Source organism: Lissotriton vulgaris, chromosome 7 (genome assembly GCF_964263255.1).
Source record: "Lissotriton vulgaris chromosome 7, aLisVul1.2, whole genome shotgun sequence".
Lineage (NCBI taxonomy): Eukaryota > Metazoa > Chordata > Amphibia > Caudata > Salamandridae > Lissotriton > Lissotriton vulgaris.
Genome location: NC_141695.1, coordinates 606,444,131 through 606,460,137, shown reverse-complemented (window position 1 = coordinate 606,460,137; position 16,007 = coordinate 606,444,131). Strand labels below are relative to the sequence as shown.

At 44.8% G+C, this 16,007-nt stretch overlaps 1 protein-coding gene across 2 annotated transcripts in view; it reads left to right on the top strand.

Moving 5' to 3' along the window:
- Positions 1-16,007, top strand: part of SAP30BP (SAP30 binding protein) — a 323,666-nt gene that overhangs the window by 294,475 nt on the left and 13,184 nt on the right. For both annotated transcript variants that reach the window (XM_086930746.1, XM_086930745.1), the window contains one exon: positions 8,450-8,538. In XM_086930746.1, the coding sequence (XP_086786872.1) occupies positions 8,450-8,538 (89 nt within the window). The remainder of the gene's footprint in view (positions 1-8,449; positions 8,539-16,007) is intronic.

The following is a 16,007-nucleotide window of genomic DNA, read 5'->3' as shown; positions in this document are numbered from 1 at the left end:
AAGGACAGTTAGAAACACACAAAGGAGAGATCAGCGAACATGTAACACCGGTAGGAGGCAGACTGAAAGACTTCTTCCAGGAGTGGAAGAGAATAGCAACAGACGAGTGGATACTCAACATCATACGGTTCGGCTACTGCATAGAACTGGAAAAAACAACACCAAACAGGAGGCCAACCAACAAAACTCGCTCAACAAAAGAACTTGCACTCCTCTCGCAGGAGGCACAAGAACTCCTCCACAAAAAGGCAATAGAAACAGTACCGTACAAGGAAAGAAACAAGGGCGTGTACTGCAACTACCGCCGCGTACCAAAAGTGGATGAAACGTTAAGACCCATCCTGGACCTACGGTTCCTAAACAAATACATAAAAACTAAAAAAAAATCAAAATGACGTCCCTACAGGAGGTTATACCACAAATAAGGGACTGGGATTTTATGTCTACCATAGACCTCAAGGATGCCTACCTAAACATTCCCATGAAGCAAAAGCACAAACATCTACTGAGATTTGCGATCAACAAAGTGCACTACCAAATCACAACCCTGACCTTTGGACTAAAATCCACAAAATGCTTTGCTGCGGTAGTGGCACACTTACGGAGGCAGGGAATACATGTATATCCCTACCTAGACGACTGGTTGGTAAAGGCGAATTCCTACAAACAATGCAAACTTCATGCTCAGCGGGTCACGCACACTCTGACAGAACTAGGGTACACTGGGGGAAGTCCTCGTTAGAACCAGAACAGCTGAAGCTCTTCCTGGGCGCACAGATCAACACCATTCAGGGCAGGGTGTTCCTAAGCGAGAAGAGCACCTTCGCACTGCTGAAGGAGACACGTCAATACCGGAAGGAGCAACCTCTGACAGTGAGGACAGTGAGCAAATTCATGAGGATGATGGTGTCCTGCAAACACCTAGTCCCCAATATCCGACTACACATGAGACCATTCCAGGAATGGCTCCAGCAACAATGGTCACAGGCAACAGGGAGTTGGGAAGATCTAGTGGTTGTAACGCACACAGTGCAAAAGGAGATGACATGGTTGAACAATGAGAACATAACGAAGAGGAAACAATTTACACCACCAACTCCAACAGTGACAATCACAACAGACGCATCCCAAATGGGATGGGGAGCGCTCATGAACCAGCTCAAAGTGCGGGGTTTGTGTACACTAACAGATGCGATCAGAAACATCAACTACCTGGAACTAAAGACTGTGTTCCTTGCCATAAAAGCCTTCCAGAAACAACTGTACGGGCAGAGGGTGTTGATACAAACCGACAACACCACAACGATGTTCTACATCAACAAGCAGGGAGGAGCACAATCAGTGGCGCTATCAAGGCTAGCGCAGGAGATATGGAAGTGGACCATCCCAATACAAATAGACCTCCTGGCGATACATCTACCAGGGAAGGACAACGTGGATGCAAACAGACTCAGCAGACAGACATCAGCATCCTACGAGTGGGAGCTCAATACATAGGAAAAGCAAAAGCTATTCAAGTAGTGGGGGACCCCACAAATAGACCTGTTTGCAACACACCAGAATGCAAAATGTCAATACTTCGCATCCAGACAGCCAGGTCAGCAATCCCAAGGAAATGCCCTATGGATAAGCTGGTCGAAGACATTTGCCTACGATTTTCACCCGATACCGCTAATGCACAGAGTGCTCAGCAAGTGCAAAACAAGCAACATAACGCTGATACTGGTAGCAACACAGTGGGCCAGGCAGTCGTGGTTGTCACAGATAGTGGAAATGGCACAAGAGCCACATCACAAGTTCCCAAAAAGAAGTGACCTGCTCTCGATGCAAAACGGAAGGGTGCTACACCCAGAACCAGAGCACCTCAGCCTAGCAGCTTGGCTCCTGAAGCAGTGAGTTTGCACACCTAAGACTCCCAGAGAGCACGCCGGCGGTGATGCGGGAGGCAAGGACACCTACTACACGGAAGTGTTATGTTGCAAAATGGAAAAGGTTCACACACTGGTGCATCAAGGAGAAGCTCCAAAAGAGAATCACCAGGGAGTCAACAGTTCTAAGATACTTTACACATTAACTAAAAAGTAACCTAAGCTACACCACGCTAAGGGTACACCTAGCAGCAATAGTAGCCTACACAAGAGGAGAAAAGGGGAAAAGTTTCTTTACATCCCAGGTAGTAAAAAGATTCCTGGAGGGGGCCAAACTAATCGCCCCCGCAAAAAGGATGCCACCGCCGGCATGGAACCTCAATGTAGTTCTAACGCAACTTATGAAGGCACCTTTCGAACCCATTCACAAGGCCTCTCTACATATGCTCTACATAAAGACAGCTTTCCTGGTGCCAAAGGTGGTATCAAAGTTCCATATAGGCCAGACAATACAGATTCCAAGTTTCTTCCAAAAACCATCCACAAGTGCTGAAAGGGCACTGCACACTCTGGACGCTAGAAGAGCAGTGATGCATTACATTGAGAGAACTAAAGATTGTAGGAAAACAAAGCAATTCTTTGTGTCTTTCACAAGCAGTTTCTTGGGAAGACCGGTAACAAAAAGCACCATCGCACGATGGATCGCACAGACAATTCAATTCTGCCACAAGCAAGCAGGCCAAGAACTACAGGAGCGGCACAAGCCCACTATACCAGAAAGAAGGGAGCAACAATACCCTTCCTGGCAAACACACCCATCTAAGACATTTGCCTGTGGCAACATGGGCTTCAGTGCAAACGTTCACTAGGCACTACTGTGTGGATATACAGATGAACAAGGAAGCACAAGTAGGACAAACAGTGCTCCAACATGTATTCAACAACCAACGCTCATCTTCCACCCAGCCGCCACAAACATAGCAAACTGCTACAAAGTCTGTGCACAGCATAGTGAATCCAGAAAGATTCACAATGCAAAACGAATAGTTTCCTACCTGTCAGTGTAGTTTTGCAGCTTGAATACTTTCTGGATTCACTAGCAAAACCACCCACCTCCGCTAGAAAGATGACAGGAGGAAGGGGATAAAAAAAAACTTTGAAAAGAAGAGGATAAACAAAAATAGAACGATGCAAGAAAAAAATCCGAAGATGGCGCCCAAAGGTGGAAACTTCCGGAGGAAGCACTCCGACGTCACAGGAGGACACCAAATGGTGGGACGTCGACTCCCACCTGGGCCACGAAAAAAAAGGGGGGGGGGGGAAGAGAAATACTATGATTCCGGACCCAACCACTAGACCGCGGAATAATACACAGCATAGTGAATCCAGAAAGTCTTCAAGCTGCAAAACGACTCAGACGGGTAAGAAACTATTAGTTATAGGTTAGCCTGCTTTACATTTGTTTGAGGTTATATATACAGGTGGCACTGTAAATACAACAAATAGGCGTCTTGTACCCTCCAGGACTCCAATGTCTGTTGTCCCATGGGGTGTCTCCTCTAAAATAGAAAGAAATACAGCGTTTTGTACTCTGTTCTTCTTGACACGTGAGCATTGCAAGTAATTGCGTACCTTGACTGCATTCTGTGAAGTCTGACTTTCATTAAAGTTGAGAGTAGCCTTCCCTGATAATGAGTAATGTCTCATTTTTTACAAAAAAAGGTTACTTGGGCCTTATCAGTTTTTGGGGTTATTGTATGGGGGGTGCCCCTATAGTTTCGTTATCCCTCTTTGATCGAATTTGGTGGAAAACTTCAGTTTCATACAAAATGTGTCAGTTTAATTGTTAATCATGGGTAATTATACTGGCCAGGAGCCTAAATGTTGAGAGTTATAATATAGGATGGGACTGTAGAAAAATATCTGGTTTAATTTTTATCAAGGTTACCTATATCAGTGATGAAGTAAAGAGAACTGTCTCTCCAGGAGAGTTGTACATAAGAAGAGATTATAAGGTATAGGATAGTAGTGAACAGCAGATTTAAGTGATGTCCTTTGTCGTGCTTCAGTCGATTAAAAAGCTAATGTCCCTATACTCCGCAATCCCTTAATGATCCATGGAGGAATCATCAGTCCAGATGTAGGTCGCCAAGGAGGAGTTCCTTGTTTGATATGGCCAACTGATGTTGGGCAACGTCATTGATGTGTATAGAGAAAATATCATGTGCTTTATTTGATTAGCCCACAAAGTATGAGGTTAAACTAGTGATGGTTAGGAGATACATCAAGAATGTGTTGGTGGTGCGTTGAGAGTTGTACATTAGACTATGGCTAAGGGCACACCTACCACCCCACTGCCTTTTGGGATCACATTTTCTTTCTCAGAAACGACTGCTGATTAGGCGGCTAAGAAGCCTGTTTGAGCCAAGGCCGTAGGGGAGCCAAGATATGTATGAAGTTCTCAATAATCAAGTCATGAACATCAGAGGCATGTGTGGATGCTGACTGCCCAATAAGTAGGGTGCCCATGAAGATGGAATTAGCACAGAGGGATTCGATGCAATAGAGGACAGATTGTAATCTCCGGAAACAGGGTGGCTCAAAATCGATGTAGATAAGTGAGTATCGACAGCCAAGGTAGTGGTCATGAGTGGATGGTATTGACAGCAGAGGCGTATAGTGAGTCAGGCGAGTGCCTGAAGCACTGTTTAGAGATGCATCATTGTGAGTGTTCCTCTCAGTCCCTTATTTTTCCTAAACCTCTATCTGCATTTTGAAGAGGTGTGCCCCCATTAAAAACACATGTGATTCATCATCTGCACCTTACTGATGTTTGCTTTGTGACCTTCCTCCCCAGGCTGTGACCTACCCTAAATACCCTATGACTATGCTTCTAGGATGATCTTCCCCCTAAACTCACTATCATTTTTTCTCACCCATTAGCCCCTGGTATCTCTGTTCCCTGTCCGCCATCGCGTCTGACTGTTCCGAAGTACTCCATGACGGCGTCCTCCCTAAGAGTTCTTTGACCCTACTTTCCAAGCACCTCTGATATTTTTCCCTTCCCTAACCTACCTGTCCAATCTAAGACTTTGATTGTTTTTTCACATTCGTTGATATTGGATTACCAGGTTCTTTTTCTAATTTTGTGAATCCAGTTTCTGTGCTCTTCCTGCTTTTATTAAGAACTCTGTGCAGTAGCAATCCTGAAAAGCAGACTCTTGTGAAGGAGGGTGGTGCAGGTGTTGAACTTTGCATAGGAGAAACATTTTGGTGTTGATGCACTCTGCTGACTTTTTTAAAGAACATTTCAGCTGAATCAGCACTCTGACTCACAGCTTCTCCCAGAACTGTCTGTTCTAAAAGCTTTCATACTCCTGTGAAATCCTGTAGCTTGCAGGCATAGATACAGTATTTACAAGGTGAGACCAAGCCAAGAAATTTGCAGTGAGCGTGCGTGTGCCAAGGGTGGGAGAAGGCTTACGTACATCCTGGCACCACTCCCTATGGGCTACAGAATAGCTGTTTGTGGTTGTAGGGGGGAGGTGCATCCGACTTTTTTATTTAGGTGTGGCGTTGATCAAGACCTTTTGATTTTACTAAAATTATATGTGTAATATACTCAGCTATTGGGGATTTCTGCCAGCACTTCATCTATTGATACGTTATTATCATTCAAATATTTAATTCCACCCACTTCAGCATACAGCAGTGTGTCAGCTCTCTTCAGTAATTGGTTAACTTCACTGTGAGTGACCACATTCTTCCCTTAGTAGTACATCCATGCACAAAGTAGTTTACTTTGCGGGCCTGATGCTACTATGGCATTGTGTGATTTTTGAGACCCAAAAAATCTTTTCCCTTTTCAATCAAGGCCCAGACGTGTCCCGTCCCCCCAAATCCTCTGCCACCAAACACATAACAAAAAAGCCTGACAAAAGAGAACAACTATTGGAAAGACAAAAAGCTGGAAATTGACACCAGGCATATTGGCTTTACCAATGCTTGTTTCTGCTTCTGTCGTGAGGCGGTGCGGGATTTCCTGGCAGCAGTTTGTGCTGGGAGTTGTTTGACCCTTGGAGTAAAGGCACATTTTAAGACTTTGGGTTCGAGCTCCAACGCCTCCATTGTGAGCAGTGCACAAAGGGAAGCTTGTTCTGTTATGATTCAGGGCGAGACCGGAGAGCGGTTTATACGGAGGAGGGATCTTTGGTTGGAGGCTGTCTGAAGACACTGTGCCAAGACAGCCTGCATCCAGGAATGAACCCCCACGTCCCCTCCCAGATTAGGCCCTTGGCCAGGCACTCTGCTGTCCTGTCAAGATGCCAAAGGGCTCCCTCCTTTCTATTCTGTGACTTTGTCCTCTATAGAAAGTGGATTTGTTGTCAGTGTTTTGGGCATCGAATTACCTAATGCAAAGTTCATCCACGCACCACAGTTTGGTGAGCAGCACATTAGTCTTGCAGAGCTGCTCGCCTCCTTTCATGGCGTTTACTGGGATCCGTAGAGTGAAGCGACATTTCCGAGCGAGACTCCGGATCCAAGCCAGGCCGTGCTCTGCACGAGATTTCAGGCTAATAATGGGGCACAGAGATGGGATTTGTCTGTTGCACTCGGCAGCAGGTGTACCGGACACGGTACCATTCAGAGAGAGGAAGGTAGCCAGGACTCGAGTCGGGGGTGCACGCAGGTACAAGGCGTCACCCCACTTTTTTCACAGGGTGGATGCCGTCCCCCCTGCCAATGAGTTGGGCCCCACAGAAATATGCTGAACTTGTCCCAGTGTAGTTTTCAGACACCGCGGGACACGTTCAGCAGCACCTGCACGTTACCTGCTTTCGCTTCCCAGCAGCAACATGCTGGCGGCAGCGAGGGAGCCTTTTTTTATTTTTACCTCCAGCTGGGGAGAAGTTAAGGGGCCATTGTTTGTATATGCTGACTGGGGGCCGCCTGGAACCTTACATTTAAATGTAAATGCCACAGAGGGAAACAAAAGCACACAGCTTGCCTTCTCTTCACAGGTACCTAAGGGAGGCATGCTTTTGCCTTTATTCTGTCCCTGTATGTGAATGCAGACACTGTAAGCCTGTCCGATGGGTTAGTCTGTTCGAGGGGATAGCACAAAAATATGCATTAAAGTATGCACCGCTTTCTTTGTATTCTACAACTGAATCGACATTTGAAAAAACACAAATACTAGCGATTCGATGTCATGTCAAATACGGTCCTGTACCATATAGAACAGGTTTCAAAAGCGATAGAAATAAAAGCAGCTGCCTCGTTAGACTGTCACTTAATGATGTCACGCTGCTCCGAATCCATCATCTTTTCGGACAGTATTTCGTGTTTTAGGGGGTACAATAGTCCCTACGATTTGCCCTTTGCTCCTTTCTTTTTCTCTCCAATATATGAATATGAATTGAACAGTATTTAGACGTCTTGAGCTTGGTTCTCTCTCAAACAGATTTTGTTTTTATTTTTTGGGGAAGCGATCTTTCTTCGTTCAGTATTGTACTGCGCCCTGTCCCCACCCACAGTTGGAGTGTGCTAAATGAATGTACATGAACTGAATATGCTTCCAGAGGGCGAAAGAAAAGCAGTCGTGACTTCAGAGGCCATCGAGAGCAATGAGCTTTGAATCTATGCTGCCATCCTCCAGTGTATGGCTGTTTAAGCACAGAGGGCCTGCTTGACTGAATCATCTGAGGAAGAAATTCAAGCACTCTTTTAGTTCAACAGATTGTCCTCTTGTGGTGAACTGTGTTTCCCCAACGTCCAAATCCTCTATTCTGATCCCAGTTGAATGAATGATTTTGCATCCAACTGCAGAGCAAAATAAAACTCTTCAAGTAACAGTCAACGAATAACACTACATTGGAAGTTCCAAAAGATACTATACTATGACGTTCAAGCTGAACCCACCTTCAGTTAGTAAGCGTTGTCTGCTTGGGGTAGGGAGGGGTGGTATAATGGAGATGCTGGCCCTCAGGCAATGTTGCATTTTGCCAATTGTGGATTTTGCTTTGTTGCCCCCTAAGCTTTTTATTCTGCTTGTGTGAAAATTTATCACAGAGGGGGACTTCGGATTTGGAAGAAGCTATTTAGGGTTTCATTCTATACTGCTATAGGAAGTCCAGACCTCTTCACTTCAGTCCTGATGTTCAGAGACCGAACATCTGTTTTTATTTTATCAGATGCACCACCCATAACCTGCACTTTATATGATTTTGTCAAATTTGTTGGTAACTTGCGTCGGACCTTCAGTTCTGTACAAATTATTTTTTGACAGTTACTGATGACCACTTATAACGCCATGCTATTAACTATTTTTTTTGTCCAGACCCTCCTTTATTTTATGACCTCGTTCTAACATTAGACTAATGGTTACAAATTATCATTGCGGTCACAATATTTTATTGCAGTAAGTTTAGACTTGATAAAGGAATCCAAGATGCCACTGCTAGCCCACGCTGCCACTACCAGGCCAGGTTTGATGTTTGTGTGCATTGTCTCACTTTTTCTTGCTTCGCTAATTGATTTCATGCCCTGTTCTCTTCTCGTATCTCTGCTACCTCGTTTAGCCTCCTTTTCCGAGAGAGTGAGGAATATGTCTCCAGACGAAATCAAGATCCCCCCAGAACCATCCGGCAGATGCTCCAACCACTTGCAGGTAGGGATGATTAGCATGGAGTAACTTGCTAATGTTCATATATTGCCAGAGGCGCTTGATACTATTGCCAGAGGTGCTTGATACACCCTGCACTATACTAACAATGGACGCTCTAACGTTTGAGGATGATGTATGAGAGATTCATCTCATAAATCATTGCAACAGAGGGGGGTGCCTTGCCAAAGAGGCCTTAGAGCAAGAGATAGAGTTTCAGTTAGAGGGCGAGGTCTCCCTGGTAGTCATGGATAGGCTTGCCTGGGAGCTCTATGCGCTGAGGGAATGATCTGCCCTCAAACCTTAGGTTAAGAAAGGAGCATTTGAGGAGATGGGATAATGAGGGATGGTGGTCTCCTGTTATGGTAGAAAAATGTGAACCGCCTCTAAATGACAAAGGGAGTGAATGGGCATTGACTCACTTTGCAAAGAACATACTTCTCCTACTTGGCCCCAAAAATATGGAATGTGCTACCTGTAACTTTAAGAAGGACTACGGATTAGCTGAACTTCAGGAAACGATTAACGATTTTGCTGTTTGGCTAAGTGCATAGGTCTTTTTATGCGAGTCTATTTCTGGTCGACCTAGCGCTGGAAAGCCTTTTGATTAGCCATGTGCTTTAGGAATGTGAAGAATAGAAAAGAGAGAATACATGTTTTCTGTTCACCGCAAAGGCACTTTCTGTGCCAAGATAACTCAAAAATTCGCTAAATGGATTAGTTTTCAATAAGTTTGTGATCTCATCCTTGACCCTACTCGGCCACTATCCACAACTGATCAATCATGGTAAATACATAGGTGATTGGAATTCAATGCAAATACCCACCTTAATCAATTCTGATCCAATTTGTGCTCTGTGTGCTTCTAGTGCAGTGTTACCCACGCATCCTGACTGCCCACAGAGTTACCAGGCTGTAACAATATTGGAAAGGCGCTGTAACAATATTGGAAAGGCGCCATAAAAACAAATATCTTCATTTATGACTTTCTGCTTCAAATTTTTGGAGGTTTATGATTATTATGAAATACCTTTTAAAATTAAAGTACAATCAGCCCTGTGCACATTTGTTCTTACCTTGTTTCCAGACCTGTGTGTGACTCGTCCATAACACCATGTAGCCAGTTCAACAAACGTAACCTGCTTTAGTAATTTAGTAACACACAGTCGTGCACTTTTGCAGTGTTCCTGCTTGTGGCCAGGTTACATACAAACACAGCCTCCCATGCCCCAGTTCTCCACGCATCCCCCTCTTTTAGTAGTATAGTCACGCCTAGTTCTGCACGCCTAGTGCAAATATGCCAACCCCTCGTGGCCACACACAGCTCTACCCTCCTCCAGGCTTCCAGTAAGTCTTTCTGTGCTGTTGGTCCTCTGACCATTGCTTCGTTGCCTCTGTACACATTCCTGCTCTGCCCGACCTTGCTCTCTGGCATGGGCTGGCTGTGGAACCTTCTCCTGGGCTCACTCCAGTGGATGAGTAATAGCCATGCAAGAGGCTGAGGAATGCCGAATGTAAGTGTGATAAAAGGGCCTGGGATAAATCCACTCCTTTCACTGCAAGAGCCACTCTCTGGTGGGCAGCTTTAATAACGACACTGAGCACACCGGCGCTCGATTCTGCGCCCGTGGCAGCAAGGCACGTTGCAGCCTGCCTCTGACACTCAGTCACACAGTTTTCCTTATAACATTTTGAAAATAAACAGTAGACCATGTAGGAGTCTGACAGTTTGCTCAGGAGGAGTGCACCGCTTTGCATCTAGCATGCTGAAACTTGCAGAGAGCCACTGTTGAGATTGCAAATTTGCTGAACAGCATCCCCATCCCCCAAATAGTTGTTGCGTTTGGTGTTAGGTGGCCTCAATGTTGTTTACAAATGAGGATGGCTAGACCAATTTGTGTTGCCTTCAGAGACAGAGGACATTTTCGAATGGATACAGATTTGTACCTCATTTTAAAAAATAATAATTGTCGGAGATAATCATATTTATTATACAAAAGTAAGACGAAATTCTGAAGAATGTTGATTGCGACTGTCCTGGTATTCCTGTAACGTATTTTGTCTCCTACTTCCCTTTTCTGACTCTAACACGGAATGCACTCTAAGCAAGTTTCAGATCTGTAACACTATATAATTGGTGATCCGCTTCATGTAATCAATAGTAGAAAAATTCCAGGCATTTTAAATCTACAATTCGAGCCAGTGTGGTAGGTATTCTGAAGACCTATTAGATGGATGTGAAATGACACTTGGTCATGCCCATCACGTGATGTTGCAGTCTTTCATAAACCCACACTTTCGTCCCCATGACTCCCGAAGGAGATGATTCTCTTGTTTGCTTACTGATCGTAATTCAGTACAGTGATCTGGTGCCTCTCATGAAGGCCACAATTGGATCGATTAAGCTGCTACTTGCTCACAAAGAACATCACTGGATGTATGCTTCTGTTACCTTTTCAACAAGGTAATGAGTGGATCTGCTGTTATTTGCCATCTAAAGACATTATGGGATTGACCGCTCACTCATCAACGCCATCACTGAGGCTAGTTACCAGCTGTTCAGTGACAAGGACATACTGTTTTTAAATGGTAGGTGTTTGATGACCAAGGATGTCGGACTCAAATGAGTGAATATAAGCCTACTAAGGCCATCCTAGGGCTCAGAGATTAACTGTTGACTTACCAAGGTCCCCTATTGATCTAGTAATCAAATGCTTCCTCTCCAAGGATGCATGCCAACTGTCTACAACTCATCTGACAAAACAGAAATCGTGATGTTGATGTTCGGCTCCTCCTCCCTTCTTAACTCTGCTTCTCTGGCCTTCTGATGTAGGATTTGCTTCTATCCCTTCCTCAGTCGTCCGTAACCTAGGAGTCTTGATGAACACTGCACTTTCCTTCAAACCCCTTGTCAAACCCACTTTGGCCACTTTCTTTGTCTGCTAACATTGCTAATAAAACTCTTAAAATATCTGCCCATTGACACTCACAAGGGGATTGAACACATGCTTATCACCTCCAGGTTGGACTACACCTACGTATTTTATCTTGGTGCCCTCCATGAATCTGCTGTCTTGACTGCAGCAAGTACAAAACGCCACAGCTAGGATCACCCTGAATATCCCCAAATGTCAGTCTGTCAGACAAACGCTGAAAGAGCCACAAAGGCTCCCAATCAAGTCCAGGATCAAATTCAAAATACTTATGATCACCCACAGACTACTCCACTCGGAAGGGCCCACGATACATTCAAGACCAGCTCAAGTGTTACGCCCCCTTAAAGGCTTTCCGCCTCTCTAACTACAACCTTCTGTGCATCTCCAAACACCACAACGCCAGATTGGAGGGGTAGGTCCTTCTCTATTCTGGCTCCCGGCTTCTGGAATGTTCTCCCACCCTCCCTCCATGCCATACCCAGCGAAAGCCTGTTCCAGACTCCGCTGAACACAGTGCTATTGGGTGAGATATAACAGCTGATCCCACCAGCTACTGACTTGCGCAAGCACCAGGACGCTTCTTCTGAAGCAGCAGTTGCTCTCTATAAATGCCTCTTAATTAAAGGCCGAAACTAGACATAGGATGAGGTATAATTCATCAAGACTATTGCCGAGTCCGATAATTGACTGCTCATTTAACATTCTCCCAAATGTGCCTAGTGATCTGCTTGCCCACTGAGGCCATACCTGACTCTAGTAACTCATCAAGGTCATAAATGGAGGGAGGATGTGGCGTTGGAATGCTCATATGGTGTTACAGACAGACCTGTTGACTTTGGAGTTGGAGAATCAAGTTGGAAACTTGGCATCAGCTCAACATTTTGGGCAAATCACTTACTCTCTTGTTGCCTTTAAAAACAAAAAAATGTGACCTTGTGTAATGTAACTGGTGCTCATGTAAAGCGCTCTTATACCTTCCGGGTGAGTTCTCGCTATATAGAACTGCAAATACCAAAATGCAATGTTTGATCACTTACCAGCATAATAGTTAAAATGAGCCATTGACTTATTATGCTTCAGAGCCACAAATGAACTATCTGGTCACTAACCACTTACTGCAACCCTTGTTAAATAATGTATTAGGAGGAAAGTTTGCCACCAGTTTGTTTTGTCAACAATATTGTAGTTTGTTGTAATTCCGGTTTTTGGTGTAATGTTTCCATTAATTAAATGTGGAAATGTATTGTGTCCACAAAAAGGAATTGTACCCGGAAGATAAACATGGGTGTCAGGATTTGTTCCATTTTACTGCTTTGCATTAACTTTTAGCCTGTAAACAGTACCCACTGTTTGTGCACCCCTGGCTGTGTTTTGTTTACTGTTGTTCTCTCAACATAGTTCAGTTCCTCAAGTTATTCTGAACTCTTTACATGGAGAGCTCCCAGGTGTATTAATACGTAGCTTTTCTGCTAACCCGGAAGAGGTGCTCTATGATGAACTTCTCAGTTTTTTTATTTGAATTATTTCGTAAACCTTTTTTGTGTCTGCAACCAAGTGCAGAACTCACCTGGATTTATGCCAAAGGCCTAGTAATATCCATGTGTTTTAATGACATTTTAGAATGATATCCTTCAAATACTTATCCACCTTTTAGAAGTTCCTGAAAACTTTTATTTAATTTTTAATTTTTTATTTAAAAGAACATTTATGTTTATTGTCTTTTACATAAAATAGCAGTTCGGAAGTTGCACAGAGAAAATGTGTTTAATATTCCCAGGACTGTTGGAGAATTTCTACACTGTTGTAGTCCACCACAGCCATTTATGAATTCAACTTGCATTCATATACCAAATCCTTTTAGTGACGTGAGAATAAGAGAAATTCTGGCTTTGCAGTTATAAATAAATCGTAAATCATACGTTCTTATATAGCGCCTTTCACCGTAAGGTCTCAACGCGCTTGCTTTAGGAACCCGTCCTGGCTTTTCCCTGCGAGATAACCCCTACTGGGCATCCCCAAGGTGAAAGCCAGGCATCCCATCGCAGTGGGGCCGTAGTGGAGATTAAGCAAGCTGTTGCCCAGAGTTGCAGATGGGAGCCCATGATTGTAGTAGGCACCGAGGCGAGAATTATCGAGTCCATGGACCTTTTGAGCTCAAGACCCTGCCGCGTCGGGGATTGAACCCTGGTCCAGGGTCTGACCTCTCCGTCCGTCCCGGTCTGCCTCCTCTAACCGGTGAGCCACACACAATTAGACAAAATGGGAATCAAAGCATTGCGCATCAGCAGTTGAGTTTATCCAGTATTGGGGTATCTTTCATAGATTCACATGCCTGAATTATTCCCCGTCGACTAGGTGGGAGTCCAACAGTAAATAAGAAAGTAGTGTCAAAGGTAAATAACAGTAGTAGAGCCCCCCCAAAAAAAGGTCTGAGGCCTAGATCTTAGTAGCCTATCTACATCATTACGCTAAAAGAACCAAAAAATTGGCCCCAACCAACCAGCTACCAGCACCCTCTAGAACACTCTCAGCATAGCCAGTTCTCCTCAGAATTTCACCGCACGTCGTGTGGAAGGGAGTCTCCCTGAGTGCCACTCAGTTTTTTCTTCATGATGTCGGACAAGAAGGCCTTGTTCAAGCCCTGCAGAACCTGCGACAAGAAGAGAGTCCATGTTGACGACCAGCATAAGGACTGCATCTACTGCCTCTACCCAGAACATGAGAAAAAAGATTGCAAAATTTGCCGTACCTTCCCTCCTAAAACACTCTGGGATAGGGAGGCAATAGTCCTTTTGTGGCTTAAATGTTCTTTGGCTGAAGATGATGATAGAGCCTCAACTTCCAGCAAGAGAGCTAGATCACAGGACAGTTCTTCAAGTGAGGGGAGAAAACATCTTAAATCCTCCCACTCTACTTCTGGCCCTTCTCAGAGGTCTCCCTTAACCACCTCTGGGTCTGCGCAGGCTCCTCAGACTTCTGCTCTCAAGGACTCTAAGAAACCATCTACTAAAACAGTGAGTAAAAGCCTCTCAAAATCTCTAGCTTTCCCTCCCTCGTCTACGATTTCTGTCACTTCTTCTGCTCTTTCGTCGACGGAGACTATCTCTACTACGTCTATCACATCTCCTATACTGTCGACGAGGATTACGATCTTGTCAAAAAAGACCGTCATCGAAGAATCATCGATGAAGACTTCATCATCAAAGCACACGTCAATGAAAGTACCGTTGACGAAGCCTCCACCATCGACAAGAGCGGTATCGTCGACGAAGACTCAGTTGCCTACTACACCGTCGACGACTGTCCCGTCGATGAAGATCCCAAGTCGGTCGGCGATGAACACGTCAAGCCTGTCGACGATGAAGACGTTGAGCCCATCGGCGATGAACCTTTCGACGCCGAGCCCGTCGACTATGATCCTGTCGACGACCATACCATCAGCAGTGGTTTTACCTGTCCCATCTAAGGCTTTGGTTGTGGTTCCATCTCATTCAATGCCTGTTCCTTGTAGGAGCTTTCAACTCAAAACATTTCAAAGACATGAGTATTGCAATATTTCACCTCTTACTCCGTCGCATCTCCTGGAAACATATACGCAGGAAGACGATGATGATTATGTCGATGAGGAAGAAAGAACATTTGGTATAGCTCATCATCCTTCTGAGCTGCACATCAAATGTCAAGATGCCATGGAGGAGGAGGAGGATTACAACAAACAATATTCTCAAGAGGACATTGTCGTCCCGCATCATACCGTTTACCATAGGCAAGCTCGTCAATCTGAGACCAGCCACTTGCCTCCAAATCTTATTCAGGACTTGCAAGCCATGCTTGCATATTATAGACAGTGGTTTCCCCCGCAGCAGGTTATTCCACAAACCCCACCTCCTCCTCGACTGTTCCAGATCCTTTACCTCCACCTGAGGCTCCGGTCCAAACGCCTCAATTTACAAGCTCCTCTGGAACAACAGCCCCCAGACCCTCATCCGGTTCAAGACACATCCTCTGATGAGGAAGTTGAGGAACTTGAATTGCCAGAGAACCCTCATGTTGATACTTGGGATTCTTACATTATCCTTATGCCTTTACCACCAATTCCTCTGCCATCTGATTCGCCACCAGAGGATATAGGAGGATTTAACAATCTCATGCAGCGAGCTGCTGCTAGATTTCAACTACTGGTCACTGTTGAACAAACCAAATGTTTCCTTCACAATTTTAAAGAGGAATCCAGAAAAATGACTAGGGCTGTTCGTATAATTGATTATATATGGAACAAGGGTATCAAGATCATGAAAACTCCTGCATTTGTGCCTTCAGTGCTTCCACAGATAGATAAGAAGTATCGTGCTCCGGCCAATAGTCCATCCTGTCGCATTGGACACCCTCAGCCAGATTCCGTCATCTCCCAGGCTGCCCAACAAAGATCTAAGAATCCGGCAACGCCCATTACTACACCGCCGGAGAAGGAGGGGCGCCGTCTTGATCTGATTGAGAAGAAGTTTTCAGCTATGGCAGCTGTTTCATCAGGGCAGCTAA